Consider the following 21,401-nt stretch of genomic DNA (forward strand, 5'->3'; position numbering starts at 1 on the left):
CATGGTGGTTATAAGGGTGTTCGGTAGGCCCATGGCGGTTATAAGGGTGTTCGGTAGGCCCATGGCGGTTATAAGGGTGTTCGGTAGGCCCATGGCGGTTATAAGGGTGTTCGGTAGGCCCATGGCGGTTATAAGGGTGTTCGGTAGGCCCATGGCGGTTATAAGGGTGTTCGGTAGGCCCATGGCGGTTATAAGGGTGTTCGGTAGGCCCATGGCGGTTATAAGGGTGTTCGGTAGGCCCATGGCGGTTATAAGGGTGTTCGGTAGGCCCATGGCGGTTATAACATTTACATTTACATTTAAGTCATTTAGCAGACGCTCGGTGTTAGGTAGGCCCACGGTGGTTATAAGGGTGTCCGGTAGGCCCATGGCGGTTATAAGGGTGTTAGGTAGGCCCACGGTGGTTATAAGGGTGTTAGGTAGGCCCATGGCGGTTATAAGGGTGTTAGGTAGGCCCATGGCGGTTATAAGGGTGTTAGGTAGGCCCATGGCGGTTATAAGGGTGTCCGGTAGGCCCATGGCGGTTATAAGGGTGTTAGGTAGGCCCATGGCGGTTATAAGGGTGTTAGGTAGGCCCATGGCGGTTATAAGGGTGTCCGGTAGGCCCATGGCGGTTATAAGGGTGTTAGGTAGGCCCACGGTGGTTATAAGGGTGTTCGGTAGGCCCATGGCGGTTATAAGGGTGTTAGGTAGGCCCATGGCGGTTATAAGGGTGTTAGGTAGGCCCATGGCGGTTATAAGGGTGTTAGTTAGGCCCCATGGCGGTTATAAGGAATTGTCTTGAGAATAGAACGTGTGCAAGAAATAAACTATAATCTTATAAGTACTAAAATGGCGACTGGTGGAATATGCTGCTTGTGCTATGTGGTTAGTAGGCCTATGGTAGTGAATTAAAGTGTCAACATGTGTGACAGGCGGAAAGAGAGAGCTATTGTAGTTGGAACGATGGCAGGCGAGAGACAGAGAGAGAGAGAGAGAGAGAGAGAGAGAGAGAGAGAGAGAGAGAGAGAGAGAGAGCGAGAGAAGCTTGTGCAATGGCAGGAGAGAGAAATAATCACTGCTTGATTCTGTTGGCGCGAGTGAAGATGGAGGAAATGGCTGGAATACCGTAACATCTTAGAATGGAGCCAAAAAGGGCTAAACTGGTCAATCGAGATAAGCATCGGTATGATAATGCCTCATTCGAGTGTGATTCATGAGCAAGGATAGTCTATTTGGGGGGGGGGGGGGGGGGGGGGGGGCAGTTTGCGATCACAAAGATGTTGACGGATGCATTGGGAGGAGTGGAGCCAGTCATATTGACTAGGAGTGGTAGGATGTTGATTTCATGTGTGTCAAAAGAACAAAAGCAGAAAGCACTATGGATGTCCAAATTATCCACGTGTAACAGTTTAACAGTCCCCTCGCCCATACCCGTGCTCCTCTGCACACATCAACAACAGTCACCCACCCAGCATCGTTACCCATCGCTCCACAAAAGGAGGGAGGCTCTTTCAGAGCAAGGGGAACCACTACTTCAAGGTCTCAGAGCGAGTGACGTCACCGATTGAAAGGCTATTAGTGCGCACCACCGCTAACTAGCTAGCCATTTCACATCCGTTACACACACCACCGCTAACTAGCTAGCCATTTCCCATCCGTTACACACACCACCGCTAACTAGCTAGCCATTTCACATCCGTTACACACACCACCGCTAACTAGCTAGCCATTTCACATCTGTTACACACACACCACCGCTAACTAGCTAGCCATTTCACATCCGTTACACACACACCACCGCTAACTAGCTAGCCATTTCACATCCAATACACACACCACCGCTAACTAGCTAGCCATTTCACATCTGTTACACACACCACCGCTAACTAGATAGCCATTTCACATCCGTTACACACACACCACCGCTAACTAGATAGCCATTTCACATCCGTTACACACACACCACCGCTAACTAGCTAGCCATTTCACATCCGTTACACACACCACCGCTAACTAGCTAGCCATTTCACATCCGTTACACACACCACCGCTAACTAGCTAGCCATTTCACATCCGTTACACACACCACCGCTAACTAGCTAGCCATTTCACATCCGTTACACGCGCATGAAGTGCAATGCTATGATTATCGGAGTAGGACAGTGACAAGAAGGTGTCATATCTGGCGTCTCCATGGAGATGGAGGCTTCATGGTTTATTAAGATGAACATGCCACGAATAGTTGATTCACGTCGCTTAACCCACACTGTGAATAGAAAGGAGGAAAAGCATTTCTGTATTATTGATGTTTGATGAAGAAGTTCTCCCGACCCCATATACAGCTGGGATATATGAGATATGAGGCGGGAGCTTATAAAGCCACTTCAATGTCATAAATGTAAAAAGTTTGGCCACGTGTCAAGTGTTTGCAAAACGGAAATATCACTCTTGAAGAGTCTGAGGATGCAAGGTGTTGCAATTGTGATGGGAATCACGTTCCAGAGTTCCCAGAGTGCCCTGTTGGGGTGAAGGAGGTCAAGGTAGGAAAGGTCAGGGCTGGGGAGAAGGTCTACTATGCAGAGGCAGTGAAAAGGGTTGAAGCAGCGAGTAGAGGTGATGGCAGAAGATGCCCAACAGTCTGTAGATGTCAGTCAGTTGAGAAATCCTGAAACACTAATCATGAAAAAGGTTGATTATTTTGTGTTTATTGTGCAGGTGATTCATTGTACAGGACAAACTAACAAAAAAAAATGGAGGAAACTGGAAATCACTGTGAAAGCGGTTAGAAGTTTCTGGAATCTCTGTGATTTCACAGCTGAAATATTGCAGGGAATGCTGTCTGAAGATGCTTCCCCCTCTCAGGCCCCAGAGACTGTAGGGATCTGACTACATTTTACTAAGTGAAGGAGTACATTACATTTTATTATATATTTAAATAATATGAGTGTGTTATTATTTATTTTAGAAATGTTTTTTGTTAAAGTATCTCAGTTTTTACCTCACCCAGTAGGTGGTGGCAATACAGAGAGAGAGAGAGAGAGAGAGAGAGAGAGAGAGAGAGAGAGAGAGAGAGAGAGAGAGAGAGAGAGAGAGAGAGAGAGAGACAGAGAGACAGAGAGAGAGAGAGAGAGAGAGAGAGAGAGAGAGAGAGAGAGAGAGAGAGAGAGAGAGATGTATTTATTCCTGAGATCGATGTTAATCTATGCAAGAGGCTAACAAATGATTTAGATTCAACAGAAATGGTTGTGATAATTGTTGGATTGCAATGGAAAGAGTAGGTGTAAGACTATTAATATGAACGGGACTCTGCATCAGTGTTATAGTTTAAGATCTGGGAAGTCAAAACGTGAGGGTTTAAGGGTAGACATAACAATGCTGTTGTCCGGGTAACCAGGAGATGGTAATGAAGTTGAGCTCTGTTGGATTCCGGGCTCGTATGGGAATTCAGGGAAATGATATAGTAGATACCGTAAAATGGCTAGAAGAGCAGTAAAATAAATAGTATTGTGGATATACAGGCGCAGTTGGGTCGAAAATGGGTTAGATTTTTTAAATTGAACTAGGTCAGTTAAGAACAAATCAAAATCCTTATTTTCAATGACGTCCTAGGAACAGTGGGTTAACTGCCTTGTTCAGGGGCAGAACGACTTGATATTTACCTTGTCAGCTCGGGGATTCGATCTAGCAACCTTTCGGGAGATAGTGTCATATAATGGGAACAGCATGGAGGAGGTTATGTTGTGTAGGATGAGATTCGGGATTGAATTGATCTTTGAGAACGGATAGGGAAACAAGGACTTGATGAGAAAAATCAGTCAATTGAAATAAATGAATTTAGTTTAAATAATCTATCGATTTCACATGACTGGTAATACAGATATGCATCTGTTGGTCACAGATATCTTCAATAAGAAATGGCTTCACGATATTTTTTTGTGCATTTAAATGGCCGTCGATAAAATGCAATTGTGTTCATTGTCCGTAACTAACGCCTGCCCCATACCATAACCCCACAGCTATCACGGTGCTCTCTGTTCACAACGTTGACATCAGTGAACCGCTCACCCAGATGTCACCATACACGTGGTCTGCGGTTGTGAGGCCAGTTGGACATACTGCCAAATTCTCTAAAATGACGTTGGAGAGAAATGAACATTCTCTGGATACAGCTCTGGTGGACATTCCTGCAGTCAGTATGTCAATTGATGGCTCCCTCTAAACTTGAGACATCTGTGTCATTGTGTTATGTGACAAAACTGCACATTTTAGAGTAGCCTTTTATTGTCCCCTAGCACAAGGTGCACCTGTGTAATGATTATGCTGTTTAATCAGCTTCTTGATATGCCACACCTGTCAGGTGGATGGATTATCTTGGCAAAGGAGAAATGCTCACTAACAAAGATATAAACAAATTTATGCACAAAAAAATGTAAAAAAATAAGCTTTTTGTGCGTCTGGAACCTTTTCTGGGATCTTTTATTTCAGATCATGAAACATGGGACCAACACTTTACATGTTGCGTTTTATATTATTGTTCAGTGTATTTTGTAAAATGTATCATGTAGAAAAGAAAAGGTTGTATGACAGTATCAGAGAGGGTAGATGGGAACGGGGTGGTATTTTGGGTTGAGGGGGGGGGTGGAAGTACTGAGGTTTGTAGGGAAATATTGTATTTTATTAGAAATTCATTAGGAGAATATAGTGGTATATAGGTCGTGGCCGTCGTCACATTCCTGTACAGTAGGTGGCGGTGTATGCACCTGTCAGTTGGTTGCGATTCGCCATAGAAAACTTAAAGAAGAAGAAGAGGCGTTGCGTTCGGAGAGAAGAGAGAGACTGAAGAAAGAGAGACGGAGGACGGGAAAGTAGAAGAGAGGAGGGAATAGTAAAGAATTCAGAAATATACTTTTTTTTTTGTCTACGTAAGGTTAGGTTTTCCGTAGATGAAGGAAAAGTCAGCCGCTTTTACGTTGCAACAACACGAGGACAGAGGAGAGACGGCACGGAAGATATTCTCTTTGTACTTAAAATAAGTGTAGTACTGCTGGTTTGTAGGCTATCCTAAACCTTTATACGCTGTATTCTAATACTGTAAATAACCAATTATATAGCCTTTAAAAAAAATATATATGTATTTTTAGGTCAATTTGGAAACCACGAAGTGAACCAAATGCCGTGCTCTTTTTTTGCAAGAAGGCAACAATAGCAGTAATATACTTGAAATTTCTAGCTTCTCCTTATGAGAATCACGGCTGTTTAGCAACCACCAACACCGCGACGAACAATACAAAACAACGCGTCTGAAATTCGCACTACCACCAGAACTTTCAGGATTTTCTTCAGCGGACCGACCATGGCTGCGGTTACCAGCCCAGAGACGAGCCCTCAACCCCGTGTATATTTCCAGACGGTAGCCGCCGGTTCAACCGAAGAACCGGAGATACCTGTTCGGAAGCAAGGGCGAGTAACCGTCAAATATGACCGGAAAGAACTAAGAAAGAGACTAAATCTGGAGGAATGGATAATCGACCAGCTAACGGTTCTTTACAACTGTGAGGTGAGATACCGAAAATAAATTACACACATTTTAGATATCGCAAATGGCACCATATTGTCAACTACTTTTGACTAGGTACTATGAGGGCTATGGTCAAAATTATTGCACGAGGGAGTAGGGCAACGCTTCCAAACCAAGGGTACCTCGCCTGTCCACAGACCCATGAGACCATAGGGCTACTGGTAAAATGCACATGAGGGAGTACTGCAGGGGACTTTGGGTAGAGCAAAATTCAGTTGGTGGTACAGTAACCCGAAAAAGGTTGGAAACCACTACTGAAAGGCTACCGTATCACATCGATTACGGTTAACGAGCCCCCTGAGGTTCACTAATGAGTTAACTGAAAGATGGTATTTATTTTAAAGTAGAACAACATTGGTGTGCTCAGGAATAGGCTGACTAAACATCATCATTATAATAACATAGTATTTCACAACATAACATAGTATTTCACAACATAACATAGTATATCACAACATAATATAGGCAAACTAAACATCAGTATCATTATAATAACATAGTATATCACAACATAATAGTATATCACAACATAATAGTATATCACAACATAATAGTATATCACAACATAATAGTATATCACAACATAATAGTATATCACAAAATAATAGTATATCACAACATAATAGTATATCACAACATAACATAGTATATCATAACATAGTATATCACAACCTAATAGTATATGTTGTGATATACTATGTTATGTTGTGATATACTATGTTATGATGTTATAATGATACTGATGTTTAGTCAGCCTATACAGTAGACTGGCTGGAGGGGGAGAAAGACAGACAGTAGACTGGCTGGAGGGGGAGAAAGACAGACAGTAGACTGGCTGGAGGGGGAGAAAGACAGACAGTAGACTGGCTGGAGGGGGAGAAAGACAGACAGTAGACTGGCTGGAGAGGGAGAAAGACAGACAGTAGACTGGCTGGAGGGGGAGAGAGAAAGACTGTAGACTGGCTGGAGAGAGAACGAGAGACTGTAGACTGGCTGGAGAGGGAGAGGACTGGCTGGAGAGAGAACGAGAGACTGTAGACTGGCTGGTGAGAGAGAAAGACAGACTGTAGACTGGCTGGAGAGAGAACGAGAGACTGTAGACTGGCTGGAGAGAGAACGAGAGGCTGGCTGGCTTGCGAGTTCTTTGTTTCTGGCCATTTTGAGTCTGTATTGGAACCCACAAATGCTGATGCTCCAGATACTCAACTAGTCTTAGGAAGGCCAGTTTTATAGCTTCTTTAATCAGGACAACAGTTTTCAGCTGTGCTAAAATAATTGCAAAAGGTTTTGGCTGGCTAATAGAAATAAGCCTTTTTTTCCCTACTGTATGTGACGTTGGCACAAGGGAATAAACATTGTTTGTTTTCCTAAACCCATGTCCCCCCCCCCCCTGCGGTGAATATTTAGGTTTAGTGCCCGGATCAAATACAAATGTATTTGTCACATGATGGGCCGAATGCAACGAGTGTAGACTTATCTGTGAAATGATTGTTTAAAAGCCCTTCCTGACGATGCAGAGTTTAATTAAAAAAAAATAATAGATATGGTATGTACATGAAGGCAGGGTAAAGTGACTAGTCATCAGGATAGATAATAATAAGGTATTTGAGGTATATATGTACAAGAAGGCAGGGTAAAGTGACTAGGCATCAGGATAGATAATAATAAGGTATTTGAGGTATATATGTACAAGAAGGCAGGGTAAAGTGACTAGGCATCAGGATAGATAATAATAAGGTATTCGAGGTAGATGTGTACATGAAGGCAGGGTAAAGTGACCAGGCATTAGAATAGATAATAATAAGGTATTTGAGGTATATGTGTACATGAAGGCAGGGTAAAGTGACCAGGCATTAGGATAGATAATAATAAGGTATTTGAGGTATATGTGTACATGAAGGCAGGGTAAAGTGACCAGGCATTAGAATAGATAATAATAAGGTATTTGAGGTATATGTGTACATGAAGGCAGGGTAAAGTGACCAGGCATTAGGATAGATAGGCGTGTACTCTACAAGGTGTGGAAAGCGTTCCACAGGGACGCTGGCCCATGTTGACTCCAATGCTTCCCACAGTTTTGTCAAGTTGTCTGGATGTCCTTTGGCTGGTGGACCATTCTTGCTACACACGGGGGAAAACCCTGTAGCGTTATAATGCCATACCCCCGTTCAAAGGCACTTCAATCATTTGTCTTGCTCATTCACCCTCTGAATGGCACACAGACACAATCCATGTCTCCATTAGAAATCCTTCTGTAACCTGTTTCCTCGCCTTCAAGTGGAATCAACAGCGACATCAATAAGGGATCATAGCTTTCACCTGGATTCACCTGGTCAGTCTATGTCATGAAAAGAGCAGGTGTTCTTAATGTTTTGTGTAATCGAAGTATGATAAGAGTAAAACAAAGAACCGAGTAGCAGCAGCCGCAGAAGATGGTGAACGTGTCTGTGTGCTTACAGTATGTAATGTGTGTGTGTGTGTGTGTGTGTGTGTGTGTGTGTGTGTGTGTGTGTGTGTGTGTGTGTGTGTGTAAATAGTGTGTATATATGTGACTAACCACCTCGATTCGGATTCAAAATTTGAAATGTTTTATTTAATTATTATTTTTCTTTTTTACATTAGATAAAAGTAGAGACTCAGAGCTACCGTATGGTGTATCATACACTGCATTTGAGGAACAATGGGAAAGTAATTCTACTTTGAATGTTGATAAACTTGTAACCCCACTTTTGAGATAATGGTCTTTGAATTTTTTGGTACACCTACTGGAGAGCTCTTTTTTTTGTCTCCACCCATTCAACATTGTTCACACCCTCTTAAGCTTTAGCCCCACCCATCTCTTTAAGGATTCACATGCGAGGCCATGTGCTAAATGGAGCGAGTAAAGTAGTGTCACATCAAATCCAATTTTATTGGTCGCATACACATATTTGGCAGATGTTATCGTGGGTGTAGTGAAATGCTTGTGTTCCTAGCTCCAACAGTGCGGTAATATCGAACAATACACACACGTCTAAAAGAATGGAATTAAGAAATGTAGAAATATTAGAATGAGCTAACTGGTTAGAGCCAGTTTGCGCTGTTCTGTGAAGGGAGTAGTACACAGTGTTGTACGAGATCTTGAGTTTCTTGGCAATTTCTCGCATGGAATAACCTTCATTTCTCAGAACAAGAATAGACTGACGAGTTTCAGAAGAAAGTTATTTGTTTCTGGCCATTTTGAGCCTGTAATCGAACCCGCAAATGCTGATGCTCCAGATACTCAACCAGTTTTATTGCTTCTTTAATCAGAACAACAGTTTTCAGTTGTGCTAACATAATTGTAAAAGGGTTTTCTAATGATCAACTAGTCTTTTAAAATGATAAACTTGGATTAGCTAATACAACGTGCCATTGGAACACAGGAGTGAGGGTTGCTGATAATGGGCCTCTGTAACGCCTATGTAGATATTCCATTAAAAATCAGCCGTTTCCAGCTACAATAGTCATTTACAACATTAACAATGTCTACACTGTATTTCTGATCAATTTTATGTTATTTTAATGGACAAAACCAATTTTTTTCTTTATAAAAAACAAGGACATTTCTAAGTGACCCCAAACTTCTGAACGCTAGTGTATATGTGTGTGATGCGATGTATAGACATTATGGACACTGTGGATAGAATATTCAGTCTATCGGTAGAATATGTAGGGTAGAATATTGTGTATATATACACAGTAATAGTTAAATAGGATGGCCTTGACTAGAATGCAATGTGTGTGTGTATATATATATATATATGAAATGAGTAAAACAGTATATAAACATTGTTACAGTGGCCGTTGTTCCGTTGTTACAGTGGCCGGTGTTCCGTTGTTACAGTGGCCGGTGATTCTATGTACATAGGGCAGCAGCCTCTAAGGTGCAGGGTTGAGTAACCGGGTGGTGGCTGGCTAGTGACCGTGACTAAGTTCCGAGAAGATTACTGGGTGGAGGCCGGCTAGTGATGGCTATTTAACTTCTTATGGGCAGGTGGGACGTTAGCGTCCCACCTGACCAACATCTGGTGAAATTGCAGAGTGCGAAATTCGAAAATACCAAATTCAAATATTTAACGTTCTTGAAAATATGTGTTATACATCAAAATAAAGCTTAACTTCTTGTTAATTCAGCCTCTGTGTCAGGTTTCAAAAAGGCTTTACGGCGAAAGCAAACCATGCGATTATCTGAGGACAGCACCCCATCACACGAATCATATTTCAACCAGGCAGGTGCGCCATAAAAGTCAGAAATAGCGATATAATTCATGCTTTACCTTTTGAAGATCTTCTTCTGTTGGCACTCCAAAATGGCCCAGAAACATCACAAATGTTCCTTTTGTTTGATAATGTCCAATTTTATTTGGTGCGTTTGATTCAGAAATACACCGGTTTCAACTCGCCCAACATGCCTGCAAAGTATCTAATGAGTTACCTGTAAACTTGGTCCAAACATTCAAACAACGTTCCTAATCCAACCTCAGGTACCCTAAAACGTAAATAATCAAAATTTAAGACGGGATAAACTGTTTCCAATACCGGATAAAAACTTGAAGCACGCTCCAGTTCATGCGCATCAAAACAGTGGAGTCCACCTGGAGTGACACTTACAATAAATAGCACTACTACTTTATTTCTCAAAAGAAAAACATTGAACAATTTCTAAAGACTGTTGACATCTAGTGGAAGCCATAGGGACTGCAACCAGGTTCTAAATAATAAGGGTATCCCATTGATACCCATTGGAAACTCCTATGACCTCAATTTTTTCCCCCTGGATGGTTTGTCCTTGGGGTTTCGCCTGTCATATCAGTTCTGTTATACTCACAGACATTATTTTAACAGTTTCAGAAACTTTAGAGTGTTTTCTATCCACATCTACCAATTATATGCATATACTAGCTTCTGTGCCTGAGTAACAGGCAGTTTACTTTGGGCATGCTTTTCATCCGGAGGTGAAAATACTGCCCCCTACCCAAGAGAGGTTAATAGTCTGATGGTCTTGAGATAGAAGTTGTTTGTTTTTCAGTCTCTCGGTCCCAGCTTTGATGCACCTGTACTGACCTCGCCTTCTGGATGGTAGCGGGGCGAACAGGCAGTGGGCCTTCCTGTGACATCGGGTGCTGTAGGTGTCCTGGAGGGCAGGTAGTTTGCCCCCAGTGATGTGTTGGGAAGACCCCACTCCAGACCCCACTCTGGAGAGCCCTGTGGTTGTGGGCGGAGCAGTTGCCGTACCAGGCGGTGATACAGCCCGACAGGATGCTCTCAATTGTGCATCTGTAAAAGTTGGTGAGAGTCTTAGGGGCCATGCCAAATTTCTTCAGCTTCTGAGGTTGAAGAGGAAGAGGCGCACACACTCACCACACACTCTGTGTGGATGGAACACTTCTGGTTCTCAGTGATGTGTACGCCGAGGAACTTGAAGATGTTCACCTTCTCCACTGCAGTCCCGTCAATGTGGATAGGGGGCCGTGCTCCCTCTGCTGTTTCCTGAAGTCCATAATCGTCTCCTTTGTTTTGTTGACGTTGAGGGAGAAGTTAATTTCCTGGCACCACTCTGCCATGACCCTCACCTTCTCCCTGTAGGAGAGGTACTGTGTACTACTGTTCTGCCAACTTGATGGTTTGAGTTGGAGGCGTTTGTGAACACGCAGTCGTGGGTGAACAGGGAGTATATGACGGGGCTGAGCACGCACCCTTGTAGGGCCCCTGTGTTGAGGATCAGCATAGTGGAGGAGTTGTTTCCTACCTTCACCACCTGAGGTCGGCCCGTCAGGAAGTCCATGACCCAGTTGCACAGGGCGAGTTTCAGACCCAGGGCCCTGAGCTTAATGATGATCTTGGAGGTTATTGTGGTGTTGAATGCTGAGCTATGGTCATTGAACAGCATTCTGATGTAGGTATTCCTCTTGTCCAGATGGGATAGGGCAGTGTGATGGCGATTGCGTTGTCTGTGGATCTTTTGGGACGGTAGGCAAATTGTAGTGGGTCTAGGTTGTCAGGTAAGGTGGAGGTGATATGATCCTTGACTAGTCTCTCAAAGCACTTCATGATGACAGAAGTGAGTGCTACGGGTCTATAGTCATTTAGTTCAGTTACCTGGGCTTTATTGGGTACAGGAATAATGGTGGACATCTTGAAGCAAGTGGGGACAACAGACTGGGATTGGAAAAGGTGTCTGTAGACACTCCAGCCAGCTGGTCTGCGCATGCACTGAGGACGTGGCTAGGGATGCTATCTGGGCCGGCAGTCTTCCGACGGTTAACACGCTTAAACGTCTTACTCACGTCGGCCACGGAGAACGAGAGCCCACAGTCCTTGGTAGCGGCCCGCGTCGTTGTCACTGTTATCCTCAAAGCGGGCGAAGAAGGTGTGTAGCTTGTCTGGGAGCAAGACGTCGGTGTCACTGTTATCCTCAAAGCGGGCGAAGAAGGTGTGTAGCTTGTCTGGGAGCAAGACGTCGGTGTCTGCTACTTGGCTGGTTTTATCATCCGTGGTTGTCTGTAGACCCTGCCACATACGTCTCGCGTCTGAGCCGTTGATGAGCGACTCCACCTTGTCTCTGTACTGACGTTTTGCCTGTTTGATTGCCTTACGGAGGGAATAACTGTACTATTTGTATTCAACCATATTCCCAGTCACCTTGTTGTGGTGAAATGTGTATTAAAACAACCAAAGATTTAAATACTAAAAGTGGTAAAAGTAATAGCCTACAATAAGTAAAACTCCCGGTAAAAATACATTTGGCATATATCTTAATCTGACTTTGTTGCAGGTCATGTTCTTCAAATTACTGTCTCTGGTAAACACACACTATATCAAATAAAATATGTTTATTTGTCAAATGCGCAGGATAGAGAAGGTGTAAACGGTACACTGAAATGGTTATATGCTTATTTGTATAGTAGTAATATCAAACATAGAAGTGTCCTGATTTATAAATAGTTTTTAATTATTAGATGATGTTTACCCAGACAGACTTGTCTAAATTGATGCGTCATGTGAAGGAAATGGTGTAACCCCCCCCCCCCCCCCCCCAGCCATATCCAGCTAAGTGGATGGGTCACTATTGTCTAGACATGTACACATGTTCATGAAATACAATAGAAGGACGTAATCACCCCCAGACACACCTGGCTAATTTGATGGGTCATCATCTGGCATAGTGGAGTCTTTTGATGCGTCATGTGAAGGAAACCATGTAGCTAGCTAAACAATGAACCATAATCCCAACCCCATACTACTAGCTAAATAATGAACCATAATCCCAACCCCATACTACTAGCTAAACAATGAACCATAATCCCAACCCCATACTACTAGCTAAATAATGAACCATAATCCCAACCCCTACTACTAGCTAAATAATGAACCATAATCCCAACCCCATACTACTAGCTAAATAATGAACCATAATCCCAACCCCTACTACTAGCTAAATAATGAACCATAATCCCAACCCCATACTACTAGCCAAACAATGAACCATAATCCCAACCCCTACTCCTAGCTAAATAGTGAACCATAATCCCAACCCCTACTACTAGCTAAATAGTGAACCATAATCCCAACCCCATACTACTAGCTAAATAATGAACCATAATCCCAACCCCTACTACTAGCTAAATAATGAACCATAATCCCAACCCCTACTACTAGCCAAACAATGAACCATAATCCCAACCCCTACTCCTAGCTAAATAGTGAACCATAATCCCAACCCCTACTACTAGCTAAATAATGAACCATAATCCCAACCCCTACTACTAGTTTAATAATGAACCATAATCCCAACCCCTACTACTAGCTAAATAATGAACCATAATCCCAACCCCTACTACTAGCTAAATAATGAACCATAATCCCAACCCCTACTACTAGCTAAACAATGAACTATAATCCCAACTCCTACTACTAGCTAAACAATGAACCATAATCCCAACTCCTACTACTAGCTAAATAATGAACTATAATCCCAACTCCTACTACTAGCTAAATAATGAACCATAATCCCAACCCCTACTACTAGCTAAATAATGAACCATAATCCCAACCCCATACTACTAGCTAAATAATGAACCATAATCCCAACCCCATACTACTAGCTAAATAATGAACCATAATCCCAACCCCATACTACTAGCTAAATAATGAACCATAATCCCAACCCCTACTACTAGCTAAACAATGAACCATAATCCCAACCCCTACTACTAGCTAAACAATGAACCATAATCCCAACCCCTACTACTAGCTAAACAATGAACCATAATCCCAACTCCTACTACTAGCTAAACAATGAACCATAATCCCAATTTCTACTACTAGCTAAATAATGAACCATAATCCCAACCCCTACTACTAGCAATACAAACGGATTAGGGCTGACTCTATTTAGTGGACTGGTCCATCGTTGCTGAGGCCTCGGGAATGGCCCGTCCCGTTGCTGAGGCCTCGGGGATGGCCCGTCCCGTTGCTGAGGCCTCGGGGATGGCCCGTCCCGTTGCTGAGGCCTCGGGGATGGCCCGTCCCGTTGCTGAGGCCTCGGGGATGGCCCGTCCCGTTGCTGAGGCCTCGGGGATGGCCCGTCCCGTTGCTGAGGCCTCGGGGATGGCCCGTCCCGTTGCTGAGGCCTCGGGGATGGCCCGTCCCGTTGCTGAGGCCTCGGGGATGGCCCGTCCCGTTGCTGAGGCCTCGGGGATGGCCCGTCCCGTTGCTGAGGCCTCGGGGATGGCCCGTCCCGTTGCTGAGGCCTCGGGGATGGCCCGTCCCGTTGCTGAGGCCTCGGGGATGGCCCGTCCCGTTGCTGAGGCCTCGGGGATGTTTGTTGGTTTCAGTAAGTTCTGTTAATGCATTCAGTATATTATTGTTATTATAGTCTTACCGCTGTTGGAGGCCTCGGGGATGGCCCGTCCCGTTGCTGAGGCCTTGGGGATGTTTGTTGGTTTCAGTAAGTTCTGTTAATGCATTCAGTATATTATTGTTATTATAGTCTTACCGCTGTTGGAGTGGACACGTTATTTGCAGAGCGCACAACCATACGCTACACTTGTGAGGAAAAAGTTATATTTATTTTTTATTTTAGGTTTATTTCATTCCATTTTACGAGTTGTCAATTTTATTGATTTGAAAGGAGCGCTCCAAACAAAAGACAATCTTGAGGAAGGACACACACCTGATTTACATAGAAGTAGGCCAAGGACACACACCTGATTACATAGAAGTAGGCCAAGGACACACACCTGATTACACATAGAAGTAGGCCAAGGACACACACCTGATTACATAGAAGTAGGCCAAGGACACACACCTGATTACACACAGAAGTAGGCCAAGGACACACACCTGATTACACATAGAAGTAGGCCAAGGCTACCTGGCCTGATTACACATAGAAGTAGGCCAAGGATACCTGGCCTGATTACACATAGAAGTAGGCCAAGGACACACACCTGATTACACATAGAAGTAGGCCAAGGCTACCTGGCCTGATTACACATAGAAGTAGGCCAAGGATACCTGGCCTGATTACACATAGAAGTAGGCCAAGGTCACACACCTGATTACACATAGAAGTAGGCCAAGGACACACACCTGATTACACATAGAAGTAGGCCAAGGACACACACCTGATTACACATAGAAGTAGGCCAAGGACACACACCTGATTACACATAGAAGTAGGCCAAGGACACACACCTGATTACACATAGAAGTAGGCCAAGGACACACACCTGATTACACATAGAAGTAGGCCAAGGATACCTTCACTGTGGAGCTTCTCAAAGGAATTTTCTGTTCGTCCCCCAAAACAGCAAGTAAACAATTTTTTTATTTTTTTTATTTATATATCTATTGAGAATGAAAATAGTTCCTCAACGTAGCCTCTTTGAAAACTCTTTCCTAGTCTCTCGCTTTCGATAACCACTTTGCATGAAAGGCGGAAAAAATGTCATGCTCTGATCAGGTGGAAACATCATTATATTGGCCCACCTGATTACTTCTTATCTCTTGCTCAAATACACTACAGCTTGTCTGTCCGGAGCTCACTGGCACAGGAAATTCTGAGGTCCCAGAATATTTTATAAAATGTTGCAAGTTTGCTAGCAGGTCGGGCTGGACCATGCGCAACCAATGTGATTTATAGGATATTTATTTTTAGCGGGATATTTTATACCTGTAGGCTGCAATGTATAAAAAAATCTGGTTGGTCTATATTGATCTCTGGCTCCCTCTTTAGTAATTTGTGTCTTAATTTTGAATCGCAGTGCTTAAAGCATCAGACAAGCTCAGTAGCCTATATATAGTTGATTTAATATGGGGAAAAAGACACCAAAAAATGTCAACCTAATAATACGTTTTTTACTGTCAGTGACATCCCTAATCATCAGTAACCATTGCATAATGGGCGACTATAATAATGTAGCGAATAGCGATAATGCCCCTATAATAATGAAGATTGAATGCAGAATTATCTGAGATGTCAGGTACAACTAGGAGGTGTGTCCCAATGCCACCTGATTCCTTATAGGACGACCACTACTGTTGGCCAGGGCCCATTGGGTGTGTGTACAACTAGGAGGTGTGTCCCAATGCCACCTGATTCCCTATAGGACGACCACTACTGTTGGCCAGGGCCCATTGGGTGTGTGTACAACTAGGAGGTGTGTCCCAATGCCACCTGATTCCTTATAGGACGACCACTACTGTTGGCCAGGGCCCATTGGGTGTGTGTACAACTAGGAGGTGTGTCCCAATGCCACCTGATTCCTTATAGGACGACCACTACTGTTGGCCAGGGCCCATTGGGTGTGTGTACAACTAGGAGGTGTGTCCCAATGCCACCTGATTCCTTATAGGACGACCACTACTGTTGGCCAGGGCCCATTGGGTGTGTGTACAACTAGGAGGTGTGTCCCAATGCCACCTGATTCCCTATAGGACGACCACTACTGTTGGCCAGGGCCCATTGGGTGTGTGTACAACTAGGAGGTGTGTCCCAATGCCACCTGATTCCCTATAGGACGACCACTACTGTTGACCAGGGCCCATTGGGTGTGTGTACAACTAGGAGGTGTGTCCCAATGCCGCCATATTCCCCAATAGGACGACCACTACTGTTGGCCAGGGCCCATTGGGTGTGTGTCCAACTAGGAGGTGTGTCCCAATGCCACCTGATTCCCAATAGGACGACCACTACTGTTGGCCAGGGCTCATTGGGTGTGTGTACAACTAGGAGGTGTGTCCCAATGCCACCTGATTCCCTATAGGACGACCACTACTGTTGGCCAGGGCCCATTGGGTGTGTGTCCAACTAGGAGGTGTGTCCCAATGCCACCATATTCCCCAATAGGACGACCACTACTGTTGGCCAGGGCTCATTGGGTGTGTGGGGAAGCTGTCTGGTAAAAGAGAAGTCAAGAGACAATGTACTGTAGCTAGTTCCCTGAGGTGTTGTGGGAAATGGGTTGAGACTGAGAGAACAGCTGGGATTTGTACAGGCTGTTATGTTTAGCTGGTCATGGATTTTAAAAAGGTAGTTAACCTTTAACCTTTAACTAGGCAAGTCAGTTATGGTCAAATTCAGATTTACAATGACGGCTGACCCCCCCCCCCCCCCCCCCGGCAAAACCCGGCAAAACCCGGATGACGCCGAGCCAATTGTGCGCCGCCCTATGGGACTCCCAATCACGGCCGGTTGAAATACAGCCTGGATTCGAACCAGGGACTGTAGTGACACCTCTTGCACTTAGATGCAGTGTCTTAGACCGCTGTGCCACTCGGGAGTGTCTGCTCTTTTTTTTTTCTGTCAGCCTCTGTTTCAGACTTCATGATGTCACACAGAAAGTGTGTGTGTGTGTGTGTGTGTGTGTGTGTGTGTGTGAGAGAGAGACCAAAACAAAGATGGTCTGTGATGCCTCAGGAATGAAAGACTCCAGTGTAGCAGTTTACACACACGCTGTCCACTGACCCAGGAATGTATCAGTGAACTCACACACACTTCCTGTCTCTGTTAGAATGACTCAGAGCTGACCCACTGACTGACTGACTGGTAGAGAACAGCTGGAGTGACAGACATAAGGAACCGACGAGGCTTTGGGGCATCAGGTAGTTTAATTATGAAACTGAGGGAAAATACTGGGAGAGACGGAGTCCGTGCCAGCCAGAGGGGGACGAGAGAGAGAGAGAGCGAGCCAGCCAGAGGGGGACGAGAGAGAGAGAGCGAGCCAGCCAGAGGGGGACGAGAGAGAGAGAGCGAGCCAGCCAGAGGGGGACGAGAGAGAGAGAGCGAGCCAGCCAGAGGGGGACGAGAGAGAGAGAGCGAGCCAGCCAGAGGGGGACGAGAGAGAGAGAGCGAGCCAGCCAGAGGGGGACGAGAGAGAGAGAGCGAGCCAGCCAGAGGGGGACGAGAGAGAGAGAGAGAGAGCGAGCCAGCCAGAGGGGGACGAGAGAGAGAGAGAGAGAGCCAGCCAGAGGGGGACGAGAGAGAGAGAGAGAGCGAGCCAGCCAGAGGGGGACGAGAGAGAGAGAGAGAGCGAGCCAGCCAGAGGGGGACGAGAGAGAGAGAGAGAGCGAGCCAGCCAGAGGGGGACGAGAGAGAGAGAGAGAGCGAGCCAGCCAGAGGGGGACGAGAGAGAGAGAGAGAGCGAGCCAGCCAGAGGGGGACGAGAGAGAGAGAGAGAGCGAGCCAGCCAGAGGGGGACGAGAGAGAGAGAGAGAGCGAGCCAGCCAGAGGGGGACGAGAGAGAGAGAGAGAGCGAGCCAGCCAGAGGGGGACGAGAGAGAGAGAGAGAGCGAGCCAGCCAGAGGGGGACGAGAGAGAGAGAGAGAGCGAGCCAGCCAGAGGGGGACGAGAGAGAGAGAGAGAGAGCGAGCCAGCCAGAGGGGGACGAGAGAGAGAGAGAGCGAGCCAGCCAGAGGGGGACGAGAGAGAGAGAGAGAGAGCGAGCCAGCCAGAGGGGGACGAGAGAGAGAGAGAGAGAGCGAGCCAGCCAGAGGGGGACGAGAGAGAGAGCGAGCCAGCCAGAGGGGGACGAGAGAGAGAGAGAGAGAGCGAGCCAGCCAGAGGGGGGCGAGAGAGAGAGAGAGAGCGAGCCAGCCAGAGGGGGGCGAGAGAGAGAGAGAGAGCGAGCCAGCCAGAGGGGGACGAGAGAGAGAGAGAGAGCGAGCCAGCCAGAGGGGGACGAGAGAGAGAGAGAGAGAGCGAGCCAGCCAGATGGGGACGAGAGAGAGAGAGAGAGAGCGAGCCAGCCAGAGGGGGACGAGAGAGAGAGAGCGAGCCAGCCAGAGGGGGACGAGAGAGAGAGAGAGCGAGCCAGCCAGAGGGGGACGAGAGAGAGAGAGAGCGAGCCAGCCAGAGGGGGACGAGAGAGAGAGAGAGCGAGCCAGCCAGAGGGGGACGAGAGAGAGAGAGAGCGAGCCAGCCAGAGGGGGACGAGAGAGAGAGAGAGAGAGCGAGCCAGCCAGAGGGGGACGAGAGAGAGAGGAGCGAGCCAGCCAGAGGGGGACGAGAGAGAGAGAGCGAGCCAGCCAGAGGGGGACGAGAGAGAGAGAGCGAGCCAGCCAGAGGGGGACGAGAGAGAGAGAGCGAGCCAGCCAGAGGGGGACGAGAGAGAGAGAGCGAGCCAGCCAGAGGGGGACGAGAGAGAGAGAGCGAGCCAGCCAGAGGGGGACGAGAGAGAGAGAGAGCGAGCCAGCCAGAGGGGGACGAGAGAGAGAGAGCGAGCCAGCCAGAGGGGGACGAGAGAGAGAGAGCGAGCCAGCCAGAGGGGGACGAGAGAGAGAGAGCGAGCCAGCCAGAGGGGGACGAGAGAGAGAGAGCGAGCCAGCCAGAGGGGGACGAGAGAGAGAGAGCGAGCCAGCCAGAGGGGGACGAGAGAGAGAGAGAGCGAGCCAGCCAGAGGGGGACGAGAGAGAGAGAGCGAGCCAGCCAGAGGGGGACGAGAGAGAGAGAGCGAGCCAGCCAGAGGGGGACGAGAGAGAGAGAGCGAGCCAGCCAGAGGGGGACGAGAGAGAGAGAGCGAGCCAGCCAGAGGGGGACGAGAGAGAGAGAGCGAGCCAGCCAGAGGGGGACGAGAGAGAGAGAGCGAGCCAGCCAGAGGGGGACGAGAGAGAGAGAGCGAGCCAGCCAGAGGGGGACGAGAGAGAGAGAGAGCGAGCCAGCCAGAGGGGGACGAGAGAGAGAGAGAGCGAGCCAGCCAGAGGGGGACGAGAGAGAGAGAGCGAGCCAGCCAGAGGGGGACGAGAGAGAGAGAGCGAGCCAGCCAGAGGGGGACGAGAGAGAGAGAGCGAGCCAGCCAGAGGGGGACGAGAGAGAGAGAGAGCGAGCCAGCCAGAGGGGGACGAGAGAGAGAGAGAGCGAGCCAGCCAGAGGGGGACGAGAGAGAGAGAGAGCGAGCCAGCCAGAGGGGGACGAGAGAGAGAGAGAGCGAGCCAGCCAGAGGGGGACGAGAGAGAGAGAGAGCGAGCCAGCCAGAGGGGGACGAGAGAGAGAGAGCGAGCCAGCCAGAGGGGGACGAGAGAGAGAGAGCGAGCCAGCCAGAGGGGGACGAGAGAGAGAGAGCGAGCCAGCCAGAGGGGGACGAGAGAGAGAGAGCGAGCCAGCCAGAGGGGGACGAGAGAGAGAGAGCGAGCCAGCCAGAGGGGGACGAGAGAGAGAGAGCGAGCCAGCCAGAGGGGGACGAGAGAGAGAGAGCGAGCCAGCCAGAGGGGGACGAGAGAGAGAGAGCGAGCCAGCCAGAGGGGGACGAGAGAGAGAGAGCGAGCCAGCCAGAGGGGGACGAGAGAGAGAGAGCGAGCCAGCCAGAGGGGGACGAGAGAGAGAGAGCGAGCCAGCCAGAGGGGGACGAGAGAGAGAGAGCGAGCCAGCCAGAGGGGGACGAGAGAGAGAGAGCGAGCCAGCCAGAGGGGGACGAGAGAGAGAGAGCGAGCCAGCCAGAGGGGGACGAGAGAGAGAGAGCGAGCCAGCCAGAGGGGGACGAGAGAGAGAGAGCGAGCCAGCCAGAGGGGGACGAGAGAGAGAGAGCGAGCCAGCCAGAGGGGGACGAGAGAGAGAGAGCGAGCCAGCCAGAGGGGGACGAGAGAGAGAGAGCGAGCCAGCCAGAGGGGGACGAGAGAGAGAGAGCGAGCCAGCCAGAGGGGGACGAGAGAGAGAGAGCGAGCCAGCCAGAGGGGGACGAGAGAGAGAGAGCGAGCCAGCCAGAGGGGGACGAGAGAGAGAGAGCGAGCCAGCCAGAGGGGGACGAGAGAGAGAGAGCGAGCCAGCCAGAGGGGGACGAGAGAGAGAGAGCGAGCCAGCCAGAGGGGGACGAGAGAGAGAGAGCGAGCCAGCCAGAGGGGGACGAGAGAGAGAGAGCGAGCCAGCCAGAGGGGGACGAGAGAGAGAGAGCGAGCCAGCCAGAGGGGGACGAGAGAGAGAGAGCGAGCCAGCCAGAGGGGGACGAGAGAGAGAGAGCGAGCCAGCCAGAGGGGGACGAGAGAGAGAGAGCGAGCCAGCCAGAGGGGGACGAGAGAGAGAGAGCGAGCCAGCCAGAGGGGGACGAGAGAGAGAGAGCGAGCCAGCCAGAGGGGGACGAGAGAGAGAGAGCGAGCCAGCCAGAGGGGGACGAGAGAGAGAGAGCGAGCCAGCCAGAGGGGGACGAGAGAGAGAGAGCGAGCCAGCCAGAGGGGGACGAGAGAGAGAGAGCGAGCCAGCCAGAGGGGGACGAGAGAGAGAGAGCGAGCCAGCCAGAGGGGGACGAGAGAGAGAGAGCGAGCCAGCCAGAGGGGGACGAGAGAGAGAGAGCGAGCCAGCCAGAGGGGGACGAGAGAGAGAGAGCGA

At 47.9% G+C, this 21,401-nt stretch overlaps 1 protein-coding gene across 1 annotated transcript in view; it reads left to right on the forward strand.

Moving 5' to 3' along the window:
* Window positions 1-4,779: 4,779 nt before the first annotated feature.
* Window positions 4,780-21,401, forward strand: part of LOC129843289 (protein phosphatase 1 regulatory subunit 14B-like) — a 62,195-nt gene continuing 45,573 nt past the window's right edge. Inside the window, exon 1 of the mRNA XM_055911913.1 lies at window positions 4,780-5,539. Coding sequence (XP_055767888.1) covers window positions 5,336-5,539 — 204 coding nt within the window. The 5' untranslated portion in view covers window positions 4,780-5,335. The remainder of the gene's footprint in view (window positions 5,540-21,401) is intronic.

The sequence above is a fragment of the Salvelinus fontinalis genome, unplaced genomic scaffold (assembly GCF_029448725.1).
Source record: "Salvelinus fontinalis isolate EN_2023a unplaced genomic scaffold, ASM2944872v1 scaffold_0106, whole genome shotgun sequence".
NCBI classification, from domain to species: domain Eukaryota; kingdom Metazoa; phylum Chordata; class Actinopteri; order Salmoniformes; family Salmonidae; genus Salvelinus; species Salvelinus fontinalis.